At 47.0% G+C, this 23,393-nt stretch overlaps 1 protein-coding gene across 33 annotated transcripts in view; it reads left to right on the forward strand.

Annotated features, from left to right (window-relative positions):
- Kcnma1 (potassium calcium-activated channel subfamily M alpha 1) overlaps positions 1 to 23,393 on the forward strand; it is a 709,897-nt gene that overhangs the window by 198,909 nt on the left and 487,595 nt on the right. For all 33 annotated transcript variants that reach the window (XM_028879652.2, XM_028879686.2, XM_028879668.2 and 30 more), the window contains exon 2: positions 5,835 to 5,996. In XM_028879652.2, coding sequence (XP_028735485.1) covers positions 5,835 to 5,996 — 162 coding nt within the window. The remainder of the gene's footprint in view (positions 1 to 5,834; positions 5,997 to 23,393) is intronic.

Below are 23,393 nucleotides of genomic sequence, written 5' to 3' on the forward strand. Positions count from 1 at the left end.
GTGGCACCTAAGGTGACCTTGGCCTCTGGCTGTGCCAGCATGTGTCTGTGTGCATGTCCTGGTCAGGGAGGGAGCCTGACCAGGCCAAGGGCAGGAGAGGGGTGACAGCTGCTCACACCCTACTGGAAGGCTTTTCTGTACAAGGCTTCTGACCGGGCTTGCCATTGCAACCTCCCCGTGGTAAGAAAAGAAAGGACTGTGCATTCTGCAGCAGGGCAGAGTGAAGTGGTCCAGCCTGTGCTCTGCAAGGCTGCCTGCCGGCTCTGGGGTGTGTGGCTCTTCCTGAGAGTAGCCCCTTTTCTCACCAGCACTGGAGGAGAGGGGTGCCTCCCTGTCCTCCTTAGGAAGCAGTGGTGTTTGGGGGATGCTCTGCTCTGTGTGACTGAAGCCTCTGCAGGAGGGAGGACAGGTGGGGCTCAGCATTTACAGAGAAGCACACAAGGGTTTGGGGACATGAAATGATTTACCTAAGGCCACCCACAAGCACTGGTCTTGGACTTCAGCATCTGGTTTCTCAAAGCTCCTTGTGAGTCTGTGCATTGGGGACCTTGTTGGGCTGGCCTGGGTGAGGGCCATGTGGTCTCCTTCATCGTCCTCTGTTTCATACCTGTATATCCTGGGAGAGGGGCAGGAGCCTAAGAAGTTGCCAAACCCCTTCCTTATTTTAGTGTTTCTTTACAAAAATAATAGGTTCCATCATGATGTTTTCATTTATGTCTTTGTACATATACTTATTCCCCTCTCCCTTTTCACTGGTCCCCTTCTTCCCCTCCAATTGTCCTTCTGCTTTCATGTCTTATATGTAAGGGGTGTATGTGTGTGTGTGTGTGTGTGTGTGTGTGTGTGTGTGTGTATTCAAATCTAGACTCCATACATGACAGAAAATGTGGTGTTTGTTTTTCTGAGTCTGGCTTATTCTGCTTAACATTCTGAGGTACCTTCTCAAGTTACAGTGCTGTTTGGTAGCAATGCTCAAATCCCCAACCAATGGTCTGTATGCAGACCTCCAGTGACTGGGGTCCAGTCAGGCCATTGGCCACAGGTAACTTAAAAGAGATGGGTCCATCTGTATCCATGTCAGTAGGGTGTCATGGTGGGAGCAGTACTAAAAGGAATAAGGAGAAGGTAGGAAAGGCCATCCCCCAGTAGGGTACATAGTGGGAGGGGATCGAGGCCATTTTGCTCTCCAGTGTTCCCCAGCTTCCTATGCATACCTCCTGGCTCAGAAACTTTCTCTGACCTCAGAGGCTAGCACCAAGACTAGATGTAAGCCCAGCATACAGCTGTGCCTGGCCAAGGAGGGTGGGCAGGACTAGGGGTAGACAGGACTCAGGGGCCTGCAAAAGAAAGCTGAGTGTCTCTTTATTCGGGAGTCCTCCCAGAGTGGACACTGGGGACTTGTTTCTCTCCCTCTTCTGTGTGTTCCTCTCTCTTCCCCCAAGCATCTTGCCTCTGTTTCTATGTGTTTGGTTCAGTCCTCCTGAGGCTGGGGCAGTGTAGTCTGAAGTCTTCAGTGAGTATCTCCCTCGGGGGTCAAGGAGAGGGTCATACAGTAATTTCCTGGCCAACACCAAGGTCACCCTCTCTGGGCAGTGGTAGAGTCCTCTGAGGGAAATGGGAAGTCTGGGCTAACTGGACAGATTTTCTTGCTTCAGGAAGTGTATTTTCCTTCTGAGGCAGTGCCATGGAATATAAGAGGAAGGATATAGTCCCAGGACCCAGAAGCTGCCTTGCTCTGACCCTGTCTGTCTTACTTGGAAGGGAGCAGTTGGTCCAATGGAGCCTCAGGTCAGGGTGTGCATCTAAGAGAACACTTGGTTTGACCTAACTAATGTGGTAATTCCTCTCTAGCTGTCCTGGATGGGGTCCTACAGTCTTGCTGGACCCATGCAGAAGTAGAGGCACCTGGCCCCGAGAGCCACCTGCCTAGCCAGAGGGTAATGCCATGCAGAAGTCACCTGTGTTCTCTGCTCTATTGTTACTTTGTGGAGGCTCACTTTGGACTGGTGGCCTCCCCAGGGCCCAGAGGCAGAAACTACATTGGAAGCAGCTGTGACCATCGTGGTTTTAACTGAGCACCACATCAACCACCGTGCCTCATACCTTCCCGGAGATGGGCACCTCTCTCTACTCTGCATAGAGAAGACAGATGCTTTGAGTCAACATGACCCAAGGGAGTAGAGTGCACCCAGTTCTAGTAGGTTCTTTGCTGTCTCAGGTGACACCTGCTCTCAGTTACTGGATCTGTAAAATGGCCTGTGAAATTCCACTTATCTGCTGGATTTCTTATGGAGCGTAAGAAAGATGGATACATGAAGACTTTTCCTTCCTAATTGTTTAAACCCAGTTCTGGCTTCATAAATGGGGACTGTTGCTGTTATAAGAAGTTCTGTCTAACTCAACACCTCTCACCTCCTGCATGTCCCCGGCAGGACCACTTAACCCTCCCGGTCCCACCCCCTTTCCTCTGGTATGTCGAGTTATAGCATTAGTGGAGGGGCGCAGGACTTTGCTTTCCAGGCACAGAAACCCCCAGCTAACCTGGCAGGCTGGCACAGGGCTTGATATAGCTCCCCATTTCTGTGGCTCCTCCCCCAGTCCTGCCTCCCACACGTGGTAATTAAGCTCACAACATCGAGTATAAGCAAATAATAACAAGGGCATTATCTCCTGTTAGTTTGTGTTTTTCTGTGCCTATCATAAAGCAATTAAAATAATGAATGCCTTGAAAAACAATAGGTAAGAGGATTGGAGAAATAGCATGCTATACGCTGTATACCTCTTGTGCTGTGAATTATAGATGCATTAAAACCACGGTGGCTGCAGGGAACTCCTGCCTCTGGGCCTTTTCCATGCTGAAAAATGTCTGTCCTTTGAGACAGCAGGCTCAAACAGCAGGAACTAGGCCCTCCAGGTGGCCAGAGCCCGGTTAGCTGGTGTTATGTGTAGCTCAGTTGGTAGTATGCTTGCCTAGCAAGCCCAAAGTCCTGGGTTTGATTTCTAGTAGGGCGTAAACTGGAAGTGGTAGTTGTATGCTTATAATTTCAGCACTCCAGAGGCAGAGGCAGGAGTGCTCAGAAGTTCAAGGTCAATCTTGTCTACATACCTAGTTTGAGGCACTTGAATCTACTGGAGACTGTGTCTCAAAAACAATGAAACAGAAACAAACCCAAGAACGTTGGTCTGAAAGCATGTTTTCCTCAGCCCTCACCATTCTTTGGCCAGTTCCAGGAAAGTGCTGGAGTTAAGGTCTGTGATCTGTTTTGGATGGGGAAGGCCTGTGCCTAAGTTGACCTCACATATGATCATTAGATAAAAACTACAGCTTCTGGAGTGGATCTGGCACCCTGAGTTAGCTGAATGTACCTTGTGCTTTTTGATTTCGGTACTAGCTCAAGGCTGAGAACCACTGCATTCAGAGTCAATGTCAGATGTAAGGTAGGGGTAGGCATTTTGGGGCTCAGTCTGTGTTATGTGCCATTGGACACTGTTTAGTTTTGGGGAGCAGGCAATATTACCCCCATCTCACAGGGCAGTCCCTGAAGTAGTGGGAGAGCTAGATTTCTGTTTTGAATATGCACCTTGGTTACCATGGCTGCCAAAGATGACATTCTCCCTGTCCTTTTGGAGACCCATCCTTTGAGTTTCAGCACCAGGACCAGAGCTAGCTTGCTAATGAGACTAACCTAGTATGTTTGAGAGGCAGATGTCACACAAATCAGCAGGTGGCCCAAGGCCTCCCAGTCCCAGGCTCCCAATGGGGTTGTTCCAGCTCCTGCAGTTTAAAATGCTGGGGAGTTAAATACCATAGGCATCCAGTCCTACAGCCCAGCTTCTCAATCATACTCTACCTGAGCCAGGGTCAGCCAGCAGGAGAAGAGCAGGCATCAGACACCTTTCCAAACCTACTCTCCCAGTATCCCTGCTTCCCTGGTCTCACTGGGCCCACCCTGCTCCTTACAGGAGGTTTCCACCTCTGATTTGGTTCCCCTTCCGCAGTCCCACTTTGGACCAAAGCACAATGATCCCCAGTGTTTTTCCTCTTTGGAAATTAATACCAAGATTATAAGTGATGAGTATAATTTACTGATGTCTTTTTCCATTTCCATCTGCACTAATGATCTCAGTGGGTGTTTGAGTATGGGTCTAGTTAAATTTGATTTAGATGAATGATGAGTCTTTAGTATATGTATAAGCCATGCATTTTTGGATATATTTATAAAGATATTTGTTTACCTAAAATTGAAATTTGCCTGAGCATCCTGTATTTTATCTGGTATCCCAAACCCAGGCTCTGGAGGTGACAATGAACAGATACTCAGAATTCTTTGAAATCATTCATTCAAAATTTTGATTGCTTTTGTTGTTGTCTCTTAGGACTCTGTGGTCCAGGCTGGCTTTAAACTTGTGGGCGAAGCTCTTGCCTCCACTTTCTGAGATTATAGGTGTGTTTATTGTACTAGCTTTGTGTTTTAGACTGTGTTAGGTGTCAGGACTGACAGCAGTGTTGGATTGGGTTGAGAAATGAAATAAGTAAGTGAATTATAGAGTATGTTAGAGGGTTTAAGTGCTATGGAAAACAGTAAAGCAAAACAGTTGGCATGGAGGAAAAGAGTTGGCATTTTCAGAGGGTAGTGAGAAAGACTTTATTGGGAAGTTGAGAGGGCATGGGTGAAAATTTAAGGAGACAGAGGCAGAAGCAAGCCTTGGGCAGCAAAGGATGGGTGCATCCTAGGCTCAGGGCACATTGTGTGCAAAGGTGTATCATTTACAGCTTCATGTGGGGTTTGGATAGCTGAAACTTCCTTTCTTCAAGCATATTTCAAATTCTGAAGGGGGGATTAATTTTCTCTTGTAACTCAAAGATCTGGGCTTTGGGCACATCTGGATCCAGGCATTCAGATGATGACATTAGGATCCCATCACATCTTTCCTCCCTATTGTCTTCCTTTTCAGGAAAGGATCACTTTCCCTAGCTCTTTCAGTGCATGCACCACACTTGAGCCTTATTGGCTTGGCAGAGTCGTCTGATTATCCCTGGCCCAAATGGGTTTGGCCAGGGGATAGAATGCCTGATCCATCAGTCTGTATTGCTAGAACTGTTGTGGGTTCTTCACGAGTCCCTTTTGAATGGCATAAACGGAGGAAAAAAGGTGGAAAATTAGTAAAGGGAAGTGGGGTTGGCCCTATGAAGGCATAATGACTTGTGCCAAGATAGCTTTGCACAAGTTCTGCGCCCCCTCTTAACTACTATGTGACCAGAAACAGGTTTGTGCCTTTGACTTTAAAGTGGTCAGAGAATAATGCCAGTATTCTTTCTATTCAGAGTATTCTAAAAGGAGATTTAAAAAAGGATTCTTTGTGTGCCATAGCATGCCTGTGGAGGTCAGAGGACCACCTTGGGTCCTGTCTGTCCACCTTGTTTGAGACAAGATGCCCCTTTTGCTTGTCTCTATTGTGTATGTTGCCACGCTGGTTGACCCATGAGTTTGTGGAGGTCCTCCTGTCTCCGCCTTCCATCTCTCTGCAAGGGTGTTGAAGTTACAGATGTACTCTACTGTGCCCCCCTTTAACATAGATTTGGGGGGTTTAAACTCAGGTCCCCACAGCTGCATGGAAAGTGCTTTACCCACTAAGCAACCTCTACAGCTTGATTAAAAAAAAAACTAAATTAAAGAAAATATAATCCATAACCATCTCTCCTCCCCCACTTCTATCTTTAAGTCACATTCCCTCACCGGGAACCCCTTTTGGGTTCTGATTCTTTATGGGTGGGCATCTTATTTAAATCCAGTTCTCTCCAATGTCTCAACTCTGATTCTCTCTGTTGCCAGGAGGCCCAGAAGATAAATAATGGCTCCAGCCAGGCAGATGGTACTCTCAAACCAGTGGACGAAAAAGAGGAGGTGGTGGCAGCCGAGGTCGGCTGGATGACATCCGTGAAGGACTGGGCAGGGGTGATGATATCCGCCCAGACACTGACTGGCAGAGTCCTGGTGAGTCCCTCGCCCCTCCCATGTGAGGTGGTGTCTTGCATCTGGGAAGGGGGTTTGCTTGGAGGAGATGATGATGCTCTGAATTTTCTTGAGGCCAAGTAGGATGAGTGGCCAGTGCTCCCCTGAGCTCATGGATCCGCATGGCACTTTACACATACCCAAGCCTGTAGTTTGGCGCTCAGTGGCCAGTGCCCCCCTGAGCTCGTGGATCAGCATGGCACTCTACACATACCCAAGCCTGTAGTTTGGCGCTCAGTGGCCAGTGCCCCCCTGAGCTCGTGGATCAACATGGCACTCTACACGGACCCAAGCTTGTAGTTTGGCACTGTCTATAGAGAGTGAGCCATCATCATGCATTCACAACCTGCTTGGGGGGTGCATTGAACTGCCTCTGTCAGTAAAACAGATGTACGCATGCGTGGGTGAAAACAAGCACACTATACCTGTACTATCTCAGAATAAAGGATGGGGCATAGCAGCATAAGCCAGAAATGTGTCCAGAGTTTGTTAATGCAGGATTAGGAGTCTTTCTATCCTTCTGAGAGAGAGAGAGAGAGAGAGAGAGAGAGAGAGAGAGAGAGAGAGAGAGAGAGAGAGAACAAGTTGTTGCTGTCCTCTAGTGGCCTGGCAGAACCTGCTTGGGTGCAGCATCCTAGCCTGCACAATGTGAAGTAGCTCCTGCAGTGCTCATATGGAGACTATGAGCAGCTCCTGTATGTGTGCACGCATGTGTATGCATGTATATGTGTGTGTGTGTGTGTGTGTGTGTGCGCGCGCGCTATAGTGTATGTGTGGTAAGTGTATTATAGTGTGTGTGTTATATATGTATTTGTTGTACTGTGTATGTTTAGTCTGTGTACTACAGTGTATGTGTAAGTGTGTGTGTGTTATAGTGTGTATGTGTAGTATAGTTTGTATGTGTAGTATGTGTGTTATAGTATATATGTGTTATAGTGTATGTATGTGTGTTGTGGTATGTATATGTTATAGTGTATGTGTGGTTTGTGTGTCTGTGTGTTATAGTGCATATATGTTACAATGTATGGTGCATATATGTTACAATGTATATGTTTGGTGTGTGTTTGTTGTATGTGTGGTATATTGTATATGTGGTGTGTGTGTGTGTGTGCGTGTGTGGGAGAGTGTGTATGTGAGTGTGTGTCTGTGTGTGTATGCATGCTGTACTCTTGCATTCTTGGGTGCCCTGTTTCTGGGCCTGTCACCAAGGCCTTCCACAGTCAGGGCTTGCTCATGCTGATCCCTTCTCAGGCACACCCTGCCTCTCTCATCTGCTCACGGAGAGCTGGGCTTCACCAGTTGGCCTCACAAGCCACTGGTTTAGCGTAAGAATTGTGAGTGGCAGGATTGTAATGGCTACACCACTTTTCTGGGGCCAGAGGCTGTTGGAGTTATCAGTGTTTCCGTGCAAAGAATAGTGCAGAACGGGGAAGATGGGGACCGTTGCCGACTCCTGACAGGCCTGTGACCCACCCTAGGTGTTGCCTTCACTATTGCAGCCCCGGCTGGTGGCTTTCTTGGGTCTGCTCTGGTCAGGAGTTGCCTGATGATGTGTTCAGGTGACTTCTCCCTGTGATTCTGGCATATGTTTTGTGCAGGTCACCCTTTTTGGCTTGAAGTGGGGGTTCAATCAAGAGTCATTTGGCTGGTAGGCAGAATAAGCAGGGATCAAAGATCAAGCTGGGACTTTACCCCAGAAACTGCTTCTTTGGTGAGGAAGTGAATGCCAGTGAAGAAGGTGATGAGTCTCCCTTATCCAAATCCTTACTCGGTAGTGTTTGGGAGAGATGCCTCCCACATTGCTGGAGGGAGTGAGAAAGACATTGCATGCCCTGCTTGAGGAACTCACGGGACCAGCCAAATAGCCTGGTAGGAGAACAGGACCCTGGGATCTGAGGGACCTTCTGTGAGCCCAGGCTGTAAGGTCATGCTGGTGACAGCTGAAGACTAACTTCAAAAGAGGGACATGGAGGTGGCCCTTTGGAGGACAGAGAACTAGCAAGGTCGGTTGCTACAAGGGGGAAGACAAGGGGACTGTTGGGTCCTCTGTGAACCAGGAGATGGTCTGATGAGGACTTGCATGTGGTTTGCTGCTGGATGTGGGGACCACTGTCATCTCTTTCCTTGTCTCATTCTCTAAGTATGGTGGTTCTGCGTAGTCATAAGAATGATCTATGATGGCCATACTTTCAACTTTTAATGAGTGAGTTTAAGTATACAGCAGGCTACAGTAAAGGGGAAAACAGCATTCAGTGGATAGATATCAAAATGCCATCAGACTGGTATACAAAGCACGTAGCAGAAATTGTCAGTTGGAATTTTCAAATGGATTTTTTCTCCATGGCTGAATGTCCAGTTTCTCTTTCCCATGGCAGGCACTTTAATATCATGGGGCAAGGGGCAGTCACATCTGTTGGAAGTTGCTTACCTTCTAGCTGTTCTCAAGAATACAATGCTTTTATGCTTGGCCTATTTTACCTCCCCTGTCACAGTTTGGTGGGGGGCAGCCCATCACACAAGAGGGGCCTTGGAGGACACTTTGAGACACACACATGCTTTGGTCTGAAATGGGGTAGGGACAGCCCCATTCCAGAGACTGCCTCTCAGGGAGCTCATACAGCACCTGATAATTTACCAGTAGACTGTACATTCCGGTGGCCATGGCAGACATAGAGGGGTGGGGCTTGGTATGAATGTTATAGTTGCTCCTGTCTGAGGCCATTACAGTTAGCATCAAAATGTGCTTTCTCAGAACTAGCTGAGGGTTCCCAAGCACCAGCTCTGGGCCAAAGGTTGTGTCTGATAAGGCAGGAAATAAACATGAACGCTGATCAGTGGTAGAGTTCTTACTTAGCATGCATCAGACCCTGGCTTCAATGACAAGTACCCCAAACCAGAAAAAGGCTAAATGTGGTGGTGCTTTCCAGCCCTTGGGAGGCTGAGGCAGGAGGATCATGAGTTCAAGGAAAGTCTACGTTACATAGCAACATGCTGTTTTAGAAACAAACACAATCTGACCAGAGGGAGGAAGGGACTTCTTGGTGGGTGAGCTAGAAAGAGAGGCTACGATGGAAAACATTTGATTCCTAACTAGACACCCACTGTTCAGTTTCCCTTTTCCAAAGTGGGTTAGCATCTTAAAAGCCAAAGGGAGGAAATAATGTCATCAAGGAAAGCCAGCTGTGGGAGCAGAACACAGTGGATTATGGGACTCTGGAGGGTTGTCCAATAAGGCCGAAGGCCAAGAACACCAAGGCATTGGGCTCAAAGAAGGCCTGGAGGGTTGGCTGGAGACAGCTTGTCTGGCCTGAAAATACCAAGGTAGTGAGTGTGGGCAAAGTTTGTAGGACAAGGATATTTTGAGAGTGGGGTGCTTAGGTTGGCCATCAGATAACCACCTGGGAGGGGGTGGCTGCTCAGAAGCGGAAACCAGAGCTGGGAGATCCTGAGACAACTTAGTGAGCTGCTAACTCCATGATAGCGCAAGAGGGAAAGGCCTGAAGTGTAAACAGGTCAAAAGGTCAGGGGGTGGATATGAGTGATATTATACAATTAGGGTACATAGGGCGAAGTACTCCCCCAGACTACATTAATACCCCTCATGTACAATCACTAATATTATGGAGAGTATCTTGTGAGCCCTACAAGCACCATGCCATTCCGGTTCCTTGCCATCATTTGGAAAGGCCTGGACCCGGCTGTTGTATTTGCTCACATAGCTCTTGGGTTGTAGTGTTCTAGTTTCATTCCTGTTGCTATGATAAAACATCCTGACATAAAGCAACTCGGGGGGTGGGGAGGGTTTATTTTAGCTCATAAGTTTTTCCCCATAGTCCATCATGTGGGAAAGTCAAGGTGACAGGAACTTGAAGAAACTAGTCACATTCACAGGCAACACCAGAGGGGCAATGAACATATCATGCCCACTTGTTTGCTTCTTTGTAGTCAGCTCAGTTTCTCCTTTTAGACATTTCAGGAACCCCTGTTTAGGGAATGGTGCTGCCCACAGTGGGCAAGTCTTCCCATATCATTTAATTCAATGAAGACAATCCCCCATAAACATGTCCACAGGCCAACTCAGGGTAGACAGTCCCTCAGCGAGACTCTTCCCAGGTGATTCAATGTTGTATCAAGTTGACAGTTAGAGCTAGCCATCACATAGGGGCTCATCACAAGAAAGTAGGCTTTTCTTACCAAAAAAACCCATCTCTCCTTCATCACTGAGAAAAATCAAGCCCCAAGGAGGGATTTTGCTTGGAATGTAGAAAGCAAAGCAGCTGTTAGTGGAAAAGCCAGCTGGGTAGCGACATGGACTTGAGACACTCAGCGTAGTGTTCCTCCTGGATTATGACAGCCCAGATAAGGACAATGCCTTTTCTAAGTCACTACCAGATGTTACTCTGGCTGTGACAATTAACATTATTGTTTTCGAGAGAACAAAGTCTGAGGCTCCCAGTCCTGACTCCCTTAATGCTCACAGGTAGAAGCAGGTCCATCTCCAGCCTTTTTGCCTAGGGCTGCCCAAGGTGTCACAACTGCTCTCTGGTCTCCTTGGAGAAAGTCCTGCCAGGGTGCTGGATGCCCATGAAGGGAGGGATCCCTGTAGCACAGAGCAGTGTCTCAGAGCTCTTTGAGGAGAAGGCAGAGCCTGGCTCTGCACAAAACACGGGTTTTACACTGAAGCAGCCGCACACAGGACAAAGCTGCCATGCCTGTTCTGAGCCCAAAGCTGTTTGTCTTGAGCTATCCAGATGTTTATCCCTGTGACAGTGGGACCAAACCAATACTGGACACCAGCTGTTGAGTTTCTTTTTCCAATTTTTAATCTGTTTTCCTTGATGGATGCTCAGGAGCTTGGTCTCCACATCTGAGCCCCACGTTCACCTGTCCAGTTGTTACAGGTGAGGCTCTTAAGACCGGAATATGATGGGTGAGGTTCAGCTGGCGAAGGATTGGCTAAGTAGCCCAGATTATCTGTAACATCTGACCTCACTGGCCAAGTACCATGTTCGTTTGATAAATGGTAATTTCTTACCAGCTCTGACTGTGTGCTACATACAGGCATAAAACAACGAGCAAGAAAAACACAAGTGTGAATTATTCATACTGTTGGATTAGATAGGTAATTATACAGTTCCATTTCAGAAGTGACAGGTGGTGGGCCCCATTCACCTGGGGCCTCAGCACCAAAGTGATCAGTTCTTCGACCCTAAGGTTCCAGGTCTCAGAAAGGCCTTTACCTAGTCACTCTCCTTAGGACTAGGCTTGCTGGCCCCAAATCAGCAAGACTGAATGGACAGAGCCCCCTTCTGGAACGTAGTCCTGAGCCATACTATAATAGAGTGATGCCAGGCAGACGAGAGTTATTGCTGCCTTTGTTTCATTTTTTAAAATTAAAGTTTTTAGTTTAAAAACACCAGTGTGTGTGTGTGTGTGTGTGTGTGTGTGTGTGTGTGTGTGTGTGTGTGAGAGAGAGAGAGAGAGAGAGAGAGAGAGAGAGAGAGAGAGAAAGAAAGAAAAAAAGTTTGTGAATATTGGGCTTGTGTGCCTGTGGAGATAGAGGCAAGACCAAGACACCCAGTGTCTTCCTCCATAGCTCTCTCCTCTATTGCCTTGAGACAGGGACTCTCTCTGAACTGGGCACTCATCATTTTGGTTAGGCTGGCTGATCAGCGAGCTCTTACCATTTACCTGTCTCTGCTCCCACCCCACCATGCTGGGGTTACAGAAATATGTAGCCATACCTGACTTTCTACCTGGATGCTAGGGATTAGAACTCAGGTCCTTGTGCCTATCGCATACATGCTCTTAACCACTGAGCCATCTCCCAGTCTCCAAATTAAAGACTGTGAAAGTAAAATCAGTCCTCTCTGCAGGTTCATCATTCATGGATTCATTCAGTCACCTATCAAAAAGATTGGGGCACAATTGCAGCTCATTGAACATGTGTGGCCTCTTTTTTTTGTCTTCCCCAATAAACATAGTGGAGCAGTTATTTCCATTACACTTACGTTGTGTTAAGTATTACAAGTAATCGAGGGATGGTTTCAAACCTATGGGAGGGCATGCGTAGGCTCCCTACAAGTACTACACCATTTATATAAGGGACTTATGCATCTTCAGATTTGGTACCCACAGGGAGTCTTGGAAGCAATCTCCCACAGATGCTAACGGACAATCGTAGAACAGTACACGCTTATTTTAGAATTCTGGAACATGTTGGAAGAATCACTGACAATTTCCATTTTGGGATATGGAGTTGGCCCACGCTCAGTGATACTTCAATAGAGAGGAAGATGTCTTCAGGATTCTTCCCAAGTGTTTGAGCATTGCTGAGGACTATGTTGCTTACATTTCAACTTACTGACTTCAGGCACACACTCATGGAGAAATTAAACTAGCTGCTTTCACCAGGGGTCACAATTCTGTCAGTTAACAGCATGATTATTCTAAATTGGGAAAGGGGTTATGTCTTTTTCTGGTGGCTACTGTGAGCCAAGGTTGACTGGAACATGTGAACATAGAGAATCCCAGGTTTGAATTCTTTGTGAGATCATCTCCCCCATTTTCCTGTTTCTATTCGCTTTCTCTTTCTATTTCAAATGTTCTACTTTCCTATTTGACATATATATATATATATATGTATACACACACACACACACACACACACACACACACACACACACACACGCTGTTACGTGTTCCATGCATTTTTGTCAGCCAAATTAAACCCTTATAAGGCTGAAGTGGTATCTAAAGACAGGGATAGGGCAAGAAACACTTAGGCCAGCTTTTGTTTGTTTGGTTGTACTTTGTAGACACATAAACCTAAAATCAATATAGACATTTTAGTTCAAGGTTGGTAAATGTTCATGTTGTGAACATGTTAGGCTTTGTGGACAGTGCAGACTCTATCATAACTACTTCATAATGCCATTTTGGTTTGAAAGCAGCCACGAACATTCACAGAGCAACTATATTTCAATAAAACTTTATTGACAAAGGCAGGTGGTGAGCCGGATTTCTTTCACATACTACAGTTCATCCCCTTACTTTATATAAAGAAATCAGAGGGTATGGAATGAGAGTCTTGTAGAACAAGAGTGGTAGTACCAGAAAACCCACTGATAAGGAAGAAAGATGTAGGAACAGGTAGACACACACACACACACACACACACACACACACACACACACACACACACAGCAGTGTCATTGTCATTATTGTCATCTCCATAGTCATGTTCACATCTATGTTGATCTCAGAGGGACTGTCTCTCTAGGAAGTCTGTCTTGTAGCTAAAGATAGCTTCACCTCAGGGTCTGAGGCATGTCTGCATTGCCTGGACTTCCTGTCAGCCCTATGACAGATGCAGTGTTTTGTGACTCTCTGAAAAGACCGGTTTTCTCAACACCCTACCCCCACCTCCTTGGGCAAAGGGAAAGCCCTTAGCATCATTCATTTTAGTTACTTTCCCCATTTGCTTATGTTACCGCACTTGAATATTGCTCCAGGAAACATGCAAATCTAATTCCACCAACTGAAAACATTCACTATTTGCTGCAATGTCTAGGGGATGCTTTATCAATGTGTGGAGAAACAAAATGCCAGTCTCACCCTTTATCTTTCTAAATAGGTCACATGGGTGGCATTTGACACATTATGTACCCAGCCTGGGCCATTTTATTCTTATCTCCAAGGGCTCCAGAGAAAATAGATATTTAGCATGCCTTTCGAACAGAAGTAAGCCCATTGGGTTAATGGGGTGAAGTAGCTGTGCAGTCGCTGTTGAACTGTTTGAACATGGCACCAGGTCAGGGAAACTGAGAGGGGGTGCACATGAGCATAATGAATCTGCCACGTGACATACGTTGCTGTCCTTTCTTACTGTTTGGGGACTCCTGTTGTTAGCCATGCTTTTTTTTTTTTCCTCAGTGGAACTTGGTGGCAAATTGGCATATAGCACTCATGTCCATCTTCTCTCTTCCTCACATCTAGGCTTCATCCTTTTGTATTTTTGTTGAAGCTACATAAAATTGCCACATCACCTGCAGTTATTCTGTGGAGCAGAAAGAGTGGAAATCTCGTGGGGTTGTGTTCTGGGTAGTGAGCTCTCCCGATTGGAAGTCCACAGGTTTGATTGGCATCACCACTCCTGAAAGAGGCTTTGGCTCAAATGACTCACATAGTAATTCCCCACTAAGAGTTACATTGCGCCTCTTTATTGAATCCTGTGTTTGTACTTTGGTGCTAGTTAAAAAGCCAAAGATGATGTATTATATTTTTATATGATTAAATAACTGTTTCTGACTTTGATGGAAGAGGCACTGGAGTTATGACACTTGTTATTTGTGACCCAGTACCATTTATTCAACTGGGAGATGTATGTCAGAGTGATTGCACCAAGCAGGCTCCCGCTGCAGGGAGTGAGCTGCCTGTTGCTCGAGTTGTTCACATTTGTATTTTGTCACACAACTACAGTTGGTCAAACTTAATCCTCATTGCTTTAATTAAGTGGCATTGAATCCACGAGATGCTTCAGGATAAAAATGGTTCTCTGGGAACTTGAACAGACTCCATTTCTTATCTGATCTAGGAGATTCTTATGCTTGCCAGCATATAGATGCTCACAGAAGCATCCGGAACAGGAAAGTAAAAAAGGTTCTGTTTTAACACAAACTTCCAATCTTTTTAAAATTTATTTAAAAAGTTCTCTTCAGTTCTTGTATCATGGGGCAGCACATGCCACAGCACACTGTCTTAATCAGGGTTTCTATTGCTGCAGTGAAACACCATGACCAAAAAGCAAGTTGGGGAGGATAGGGTTTATTCAGCATATGCTTTCATATTGCTATTCATCACCAAATATGTCAGGACATGAGCTCAAGCAGGGCAGGAACCTGGAGTCAGGAGCTGGTGCAGAGGCCATGAAGGAGTACTGTTTACTGGCGTGCTCAGCCTGCTTTCTTACAGAACCTAGGACCACCAGCCCAGAGAGATAGCACCACCCATCATGGGCTGGACCCTTCCCATTCAATCACTAATTAAGAAAATGCCTTGCAGCTGGATCTTATGGCATTTTCTCAATTGAGGCTCCTTCCTCTCTAATAACTCCAGCTTGTGTCAAGTTGATATGAAACCAGCCAGCACAGCCACATATTGAAGTCAGAAGACAACTTGTTGGAGTTGGTTTTCTACTTCCCTCTACCATTTGGGTCTCTGGGATTGAACACAGGTTGTCAGGCTTGGTGGCAAGCACCTTTACCATTTCACTGGCACCAGAAGCTTCCATTCTTATTTCCCCATGGGACCTTTCTCCCATGACACAGGTGTGACAAGGCTGAACTTACCCAAGGATCTGCTGGTTCTAGCACATGGGTCAGAATGGCTCACTGCCTTGTTTGCATGACTTAGGAACAAAAGATAGTTTTTTCCACGTTTTCAAATTGCTTTATAAAAAAAACAACTAAAGAATATTTTGTGACAAGTGAAAAGTATGTGAAATTCAAATTTCATTGTCCATAAATTTGAATTGCTATACAGCCATGCTCATTCTTTACATAGTGTCTGTGACTACTTTTGTAAGACAATCCGGTGAAGACTTAAGTAGCATCCATAGAGTTGCAAACACTCACCAGCCTAAAACTGTCCATCCCCATAGTGAAAAGGTTTGTCACCCCCTCTGAAATGGGTGAAATTCTTCCTAAACGGTCAGTGGGACTGGTTCCCAAGTTGCCCACCGCACACGGATGTAATAGATGGGATGGAGTGTCCCTCAATCTCTGAACAGTGTGCCTGTGTTACTCCTATAAGCTCAGCCCAGTCTTAGGCAGAGCGTAGAAAGAGAGGGAGTCCAGAGCCGGGGACCCCACGCTGCCAGCAAGTTCTTTGCTGGGCTTAGCAGGCTCAGCCTAAGGGCTGGGCACATTCGGCTCCTGAGAACTTTATAGCAAGATCACTCCTTGCAGCTTCCCATTCATTCCCGTACCCTCCTGCAGTCTGCTACCTCAAGCCCTTCTCCCTGGACATCCAGAGTACAGTCCTTCCCTCTCCCCGGCTCCTTGTGGGAAGGACCCTCGTGATCCGGGTCTGTAGGGCAGGCTCAGCTCACACTGGCCTGTCAAGGAGCACTCAGTGTGCCCGGCTCCCCCAGTGTGCCCTGTAAAAAGCCCAGCTGCTAATTTTACTAGCTGGCAGGTTGGCCCCTCTGGCCTCCCCAGAGCATCTGGGAAAACGAAGGAGGGAGTCAGAAACCAGACAGTTCTGGAGAGAGGAAGATCTTTCTGGCCCAAGAGTCCCATGCTGGCCCAAGAGGATCCCCAGGCAGTGCTCAAGTTTCTGTTACTCCTCTACCTTGGGATGCCCAAGTGAAGGTGGCGGGGGATGTGCTTGCTTTTGTCTTTTTCTCGACCATTTGCCTATCCACCTCTCTGGAACTAATAAACAACGTGTTTATTAGTGTTTCCTGATGACTCCCCTCCCCCCCCCCCCGCCCCAACCCCAGCTTCTTTGGGGCTGCAGGCTAGGAGCTCCACCCTTCACCAAGCCAGGGTCTGACTGGAAACTTAGCTCCTTCAGCCACTTTTTCAGGTCACCAGAACATACCAGGAGGTGAGACGGAACACTCCGGAACAGCACATCTCCTGTCCTCTTGGCAAGGAGCTGCTGTGGTGTGGTCCTTGGAATACAGAGGGCCTCTGTGTGTGTTGCAGCCGAGACTTCAGCCAGACGGTACCATCCCCGTCCTACCTCTCCTCGGGGCTTTTATTCTGGGCCAATTGCTTCATCTTTTGAAGCCACAATTTCCTCATCTTGGTGATGGGGATAATGACAGACTCTGGGTCTTCCTGTTGTGGTGACAAGTTCATGAATAAATGCCAGAAAAGTGCCTCTTGTGTGGTTAGTGATTAATACGCATTGGCTCTTATGGTTTGTGTTACCTTTCAGTGCAGGTGCCAGGTTACAGTGGGCTGTCATGGAGAATTATAAAGGCAGGGAGGGGAGAACAGATCCTTTCTGAGGGCAGAGGGAGAAAGAGAGAGAGAGACAGAGACAGACAGAGACGGAGACAGAGAGAGACAGAGATGACGTGTAGACTTGAAGCCTCTCTGAGCTCAATATTTTCTCAGAGGGCCAAGGAGCTCTGAGCAAGGCTGCTGGCAGTTCTGGGCATAGCAAGCAGTCCCTGGTGTGGATCTAGTCCGTCAATATTTGTTCCATACACACCCTTCATTCAGTTCCATCCAGGGTCTGGTCCTTCTGAGACTGGACTGGCTCATGCCAGCCTGACTCACCATTATCACGATAGCCAGGAAATTCTAACTTCATATAGGGAGAGCCTCCTCGAGGTGTTCAAGGGCCAGAGGCAGGGCTGTGCTCAGCTTCCTGGAGCTATATATTGTGGGCATGTATGTCACAGGAAACCCTTTGGTAGGATAACAGGTGAGCCCCATGGAAAGAGAGGGTCAAGGGCACTCAGTGTGGTCTCCATGTCCAGTCCTCCCCGGAGGTTGTGTGATCCTGACAGGGTAGATGGCTGATTTCAGTGAGCATGTCAGCACTGTATATGAGAAGGTGTGTGTAGCAGGTATGTGTAACATTTTGGTGGGCAATGGCCCATAGAGCTAATTGAATGGGCATGGGAAAGTGTGGTACTTTGGAAGAAGATGTGAGTGAACATAGATTCAACTGTACACATGAGGCATGTCTTCTGGGCTCTCTATCCAACCTGCCAAACATCTCAGAGAACCTGTTAGAAATCAGCCTCCATTCAAGGCAACAGGCACCTCTTCTTTCTTCCAGACCAAAAAACTCAACACAGTACAAAAGATGCAAAGTGGAAAGTAGGGTGCTCGCTTTGGCTTGAATGTTGTAGGGGAGCAGGGTTTTTGAAATAGAGTTTAGTGACCCACTCATCGGTCCCTTGAGGAGACCTGGGAGCTTGATGTTTCTAATTCTGGTCTCAGATCCTATGTGTCCCTGCTGCTGGATCCCAGGAGCTGAGTAAATGTTTATATGACTAACATCAGCCTGCCTTCCTGACACTCCCCCCCCCTCCGTATTTTTTCTCCTTCACAACCAGTACGAGCTGGTGCCCCCTGGAGGCTTAGTAGGGAATGGGTGGTTCAGAGCTCACCACTCAGTGTTATCCCACCCCCCTTCTCAAGCCCCCACCCTCAATGGGTTAGCTGTGGCTATTTGTGAGAAAAATCGCTTAGGGAGCTGTGACTCTCCTTAGGGCCTTTATTCCAGCTGCAAGAAAGTTTAGTAGACAGACTCAAAAATAGAGACCCTGGTGGTGATGAAGTTGCTCACACTCGGGGCCACATGCAAGCTGACGCCTCCAAGTTTAGTTTGCGAGGCTATGTTTAGGAGGAGGCAGACGGACTCGTGCCTGTGGGCCCTAAACACTCCAATCTGGAGGACTGAGAAGCCCCATTTAGAGAGTCAGAGTCCAGAAAAAGGCATCTTCCAGAAAAGACAAGTTTAGGGGGAGGCGACAGCAACCCAAAGCCACCATTTGGCCTCAGAATTTTTTATTATAAGAAATGTTCTTTCCTGTTTGAGAAGGGAGTGAGGGCCTGCCAGTTATTTCTTGAGTTTGTCTTAAGGAGTCAGAACAGCCATAAACTTAATTAAACACACCCAAGCCTCTAATGCACCAGGGTCCGCGTTTTGTCCATCCAGTTAATTTTAGTTCATGAAATTAGCCGTGAGCTGGCATGGACAGCCTAGGGAGGGTGAAGGCAGATGCCTCTGAGTGGTAGCTTGGATCACAGTGTATAAGCCTGCAAGGACACAGGTTTTAATTTAGCCTGGAGCATCCAAGGTTCCCTACACCTATGTGCCTCCACCCTGGGCAAGCAGACCGTTGGGTCTTTCTTGTTTACAAGAGATGGGTTAATCCATTAAGTAAATGGACAAGTCACACTGACTCTTCTGAAGGCATGAAGCCCAGGATCCAGCAGATTACCTGAGACAGTCAAGAAACGATCACCTTGGACGTCTCCTTGCCCTCTTTCATTAACGTCTCCCACCTGACCCCTTTGTGTGACTGTGGCTGGAGCCACTGTCCTAAGGGAGGGAGGGAATAGATCACCAGACGGAAAGGGGACAAAAAGTGCTGTCACCCACCATAGTTGCCTACAGTTGCAGTAATAATGGCATGAAACAGAGGACAGATCGCAGGAGGTTTGTATTTCAAGGGGCAATGGTTGCCTGGCCACTGGCTGCTATCGAACCCTGCAAGATCCGTTGGCATGTGAACTTTGGGGCATGGTGTTTGGAAGACCCTAGAGAGAGGTCCTGACCCCACCCCCTCCTTGCTTTTGGAGAAGGGTCTGGATGTGATGGATTTATTGGAGGGTCTATGCTGAACCCAGCTTGCTGACTGGACACTCAGAGAGCTGTCTACCCAGGCTTCTGTCCCTGCCCAGAGTACAATTTCTCTCAGTAGCTGTTTAATTCACAGGCACCCTTTGTGTGTTGTTGGGGAAGAAGCCATGATTTTATGGTTTTTCTGTAAGCCAGGAGCTGGGTGACTTAATTTCTTAGCCACCTCAGAGTTTTCCAGGAGAAGGTCTGGAGATACGGGTCACCTGGTAAAAGCACTTGCTATGTAGGCACAGTGACCCGGGTTCAATGTCTAGGACCAACATAAAAAAGCCAGGTGTGACAGTATGTGCTTTTAATCCCTGTCCTGGGGAGGCAGAGACAAGCAGATCTGTGGCCCCCATAGCCACCCAGGCTAGCCTACTTGATGAACTCTAGACCACCAAGAGGGAGACCCTATCTCAAACAAAAACAAAAGTTGCCTGAGAAATGACCCCTGAGGCTGTCCTCTAGCCTCCACAAAAGTGTGTGTACCTGCACATATACATGCATCCACATACACATGAACACGCACACACGCACGCACATGCACATGCACATATACACAGCTTAGATAAAAAACAAACAAACAAACAAAAAACAATTTATCACCTGGGTTTATGCTATATGCCTCTCTGGGCCTCTGGAACTCCAGACCCTATGTGTGAGTGATCTAGACACAAGAGAGAAAACCAGATCTCTTCTGTCAAAGGAACTAAGGTGAACAGATAGCTGCGCTCCAATACTGCCTCTGCTGCGACCTCCTAGATGACCTTGAGCAAATCAGAACTCAGTGTGTCCATGGGTAAGATGAGGAAGGCCAGGAGTTCCTGAGCAGTCTGTTCCTTCAAAGGTTCACCAAGCTCTGTGCTTCATTTCCTTCCTGACTTACAACCAGAAAGGGCAGTGGGGACTTGCCTCAGACCTGTCATGTGCCTGGTCCTGTGATACGCACTGGCAAAGCATCATGTTAGTCTTTTTTCTTTTTCTTTTTCTTCTGTCGGTGTCATTGGAGAGGTGTGGGATGGATCTGGGCAGTCCCTTCCTGGCCTTCCACTCAGATTACGCTATGTGAGCTAAAATCTAAAACTCTTGCATGGCTTACAGGCCCTGAGAGACAGGGTCACTGTCTCCCACTAATCTACTTTAATCTTTTTCCTTCCTAAATCTCTTCCTCGTAGACACAAATATACAGAGAAGAAGGGGAAGCTTCTAGAAGGGACTGTAGCCATGGAGTTGATAAAGGAAGCCCCTGGAGGAGGACCTATACCCTCTAATCTAGGGGATTGGATTCTTTTCAGATGTTTCAGTCGTGGAGCCTGTATTAGTTACTAATTTTTCATTGCCATGATAAAATCCTGGAAAGAAGCAACTTCATGGAGGAAGAGTTTCTTTTGCATGCTCAGAGAGCCAGAGTCTGAATCAGAGAAGCCCTGGTGAAGCTCGTGGCTGCCCGGCAGCTGTGGCTGCCCGGCAGCTATGGCAGCGGTTACACAAGGCTGCTTGTTCATGTTCAAATGGACCGAGAGAAAGAGAGCGGGGCCAGAGCAGGGGCTAGGCTAGAATCCACAGGGCTAGTCCTCCCAGGACCCACTTCTCCTCACCAACCCCCACCTCCTAAAGGTTCTCCAGCTTCCCAAAACAGCATCCCAGACAGGAACCAAGTATTCAGAACATGAGCTACCCACAGACCAGGTACAGAGAGAGCCCTTTCTTCAGTTATCGTCACACAGACTTCTCTGAGGGACTCTTGCTCTGACCATATGTAAACTGTGACATCCCCACTGGTTCCACAATGGTTTGAAGGGGTGTCCTTCCACAGCCTTTGTTTGAGGAGACCTCAGGTGACAGACGGCCCTCTCGACCACAGCAGCAGTTCTTGAGGTCTTCTTTCTCTTGCAGAGGCTGAGGCTTCACTCTCCCTCTGCACCTGTGAACATTTCATAAATGGCACATTCACTTAAAAGAATGACTGCCAGAGGCAGTCAGGAGCAAGGAACCATTAATGTGGGGGTAAGGTAGTACACTCAGGGGGCCTAGCAAAAACAACAACAAACAAACAAAAAACAAAACAAAAAAAAACAAAAACAAAACTCTAGGCAGGCTACCTTCCAAAGTTGTGTGAGGGTATCCAACACTGTGGGTGATCCATGCAGTTCAGATTGCAGTTATTTCCCAAATGAAGCTCCAAGTTAACTTCCTAGACAAGCTGAAGAAAAACAACCACAACACACGCTCAGTGGGCTGTTTCAAGTGTTTCCAGTTTAATTAGCATGATTCTAAGCCAAAGCTGTCCATATCGTCGGGAGGAAGGGCTGAGTCCTTCCCTGGGTTCTCAATGACGAAGCATCAGCAACGTTGCTCTTCGTCTGCTCTCCTACCCCGGGCTTGCAAAGCCATGGTTTTGGCTGGCTCTTTGCCCCTGAGAGTTGGAGCGTGGAAGCCAGTTTCCATAGTCCCCGGGCCCCAAGGGAGCTAGCTGTACACTGGGGCTTACAGCTATCTTCCTGAACAGACCTTGTCGACAAAATTCAACAAGACACTCTGAAATTAAAAAAAAAAAAAAAAAAAAAAAATCTTCCTCCCTGAGATGGAGAGATCAAGTTAGAACTAAAATAAAAAATAAATAAATAAATAACAAAACTATTTCTCTTTCATTTAAGTTTATTTCAGCTACAGCCTCTGGTCTTGATAATTTCTGCTGTGGAATTTAATTTTGTCAGACTTGGCTTCCCCATCCTTTTGCCAAAGGTGGTATATTCTAGAGATGCAAAGTGACAAGAAAAACAGCCCCGCTTCCTGAAAGATAATTTTGTGTACATTAAACAGACACATTAAGCCATTTAGAGGAAAGCTGTTTGTTCTCAGGAGTCTGGAAGAAATCTGAATTTCTAATTCTGGACTCTTTAATAATTTTCAAAAGAGCTGAGGGTAATGATTAACTGTCTTTGAACTTCCTTAGGCTCTCATCTATGCCCTGATCTCAAAGTGTTTGAATAGGGATAGAATTTTCTACCTCGATGCGATTCTTAGAGTGAACAACAGCCTCAGAGGGACTTTTTGAGCAGACCTGGGGTGGAACCTAATGTAAAGGAGGGGGAGACACAAGATCACATTTGGAACCTCATGTAAAGCTGGGGGGGGGGGGGACGGGGCGGGGCTGCGGGCAGGCACAAGGTCACAATCGGAGCCTAATATAAAGAGGGGGAACACAAGGTCACAACTGGAACCATGTAAAGGGGGGGAGGGCAGATACAAGGTCACAATTGGAACCATGTAAAGAGGGGGAGACACAAGGTCACAACTGGAACCTAATGTAAAGAGGGGGAGACATAAGGTCACAATTGGACCCTAATGTAAAGAGGGGGAGACACAAGGTCCCAATTGGAACCTAATGTAAAGAGGGGGAGACATAAGGTCACAATTGGACCCTAATGTAAAGAGGGGGAGACACAAGGTCACAATTGGAACTTAATGTAAAGAGGGGGAGACACAAGGTCACAACTGGAACTTAATGTAAAGAGGGGGAGACACAAGGTCACAATCGGAACCTAATGTAAAGGGGGGGAGACACAAGGTCACAATTGGAACCTAATGTAAAGAGGGGGAGACACAAGGTCACAATTGGAACCTAATGTAAAGAGGGGGGAGGGGAGACACAAGGTTACAATTGAACTCCCAGCTGTGAGTTAAGGGAAGAGGCTTTAAACTGTATTTTTGTCACCCTGCCTTGGTTGCTAAGTCTTGGATAGCAGGCCAAAGAGAAGGAAAAGAACAAAACAAAACAATAGGAAAACCCAAAATACAAAACAAACAACAACATGAGATAGGACTTAGGAATTAATTAAGGGTATCTAGGACATGGACTGTTGTCTAGCTCTAGTGTTTAAGGATTGGAAGAGCTGTAATTCAGGGACTCAGAACGTGTTTTATGTCCTGGGTCCGTTGATGGTGCCTGCAGAGAAGGCTTTGCCCAAGACTCATGGGTCAGCCACGAAGAGCTGGCCT

Source organism: Peromyscus leucopus, chromosome 9 (genome assembly GCF_004664715.2).
Source record: "Peromyscus leucopus breed LL Stock chromosome 9, UCI_PerLeu_2.1, whole genome shotgun sequence".
NCBI classification, from domain to species: domain Eukaryota; kingdom Metazoa; phylum Chordata; class Mammalia; order Rodentia; family Cricetidae; genus Peromyscus; species Peromyscus leucopus.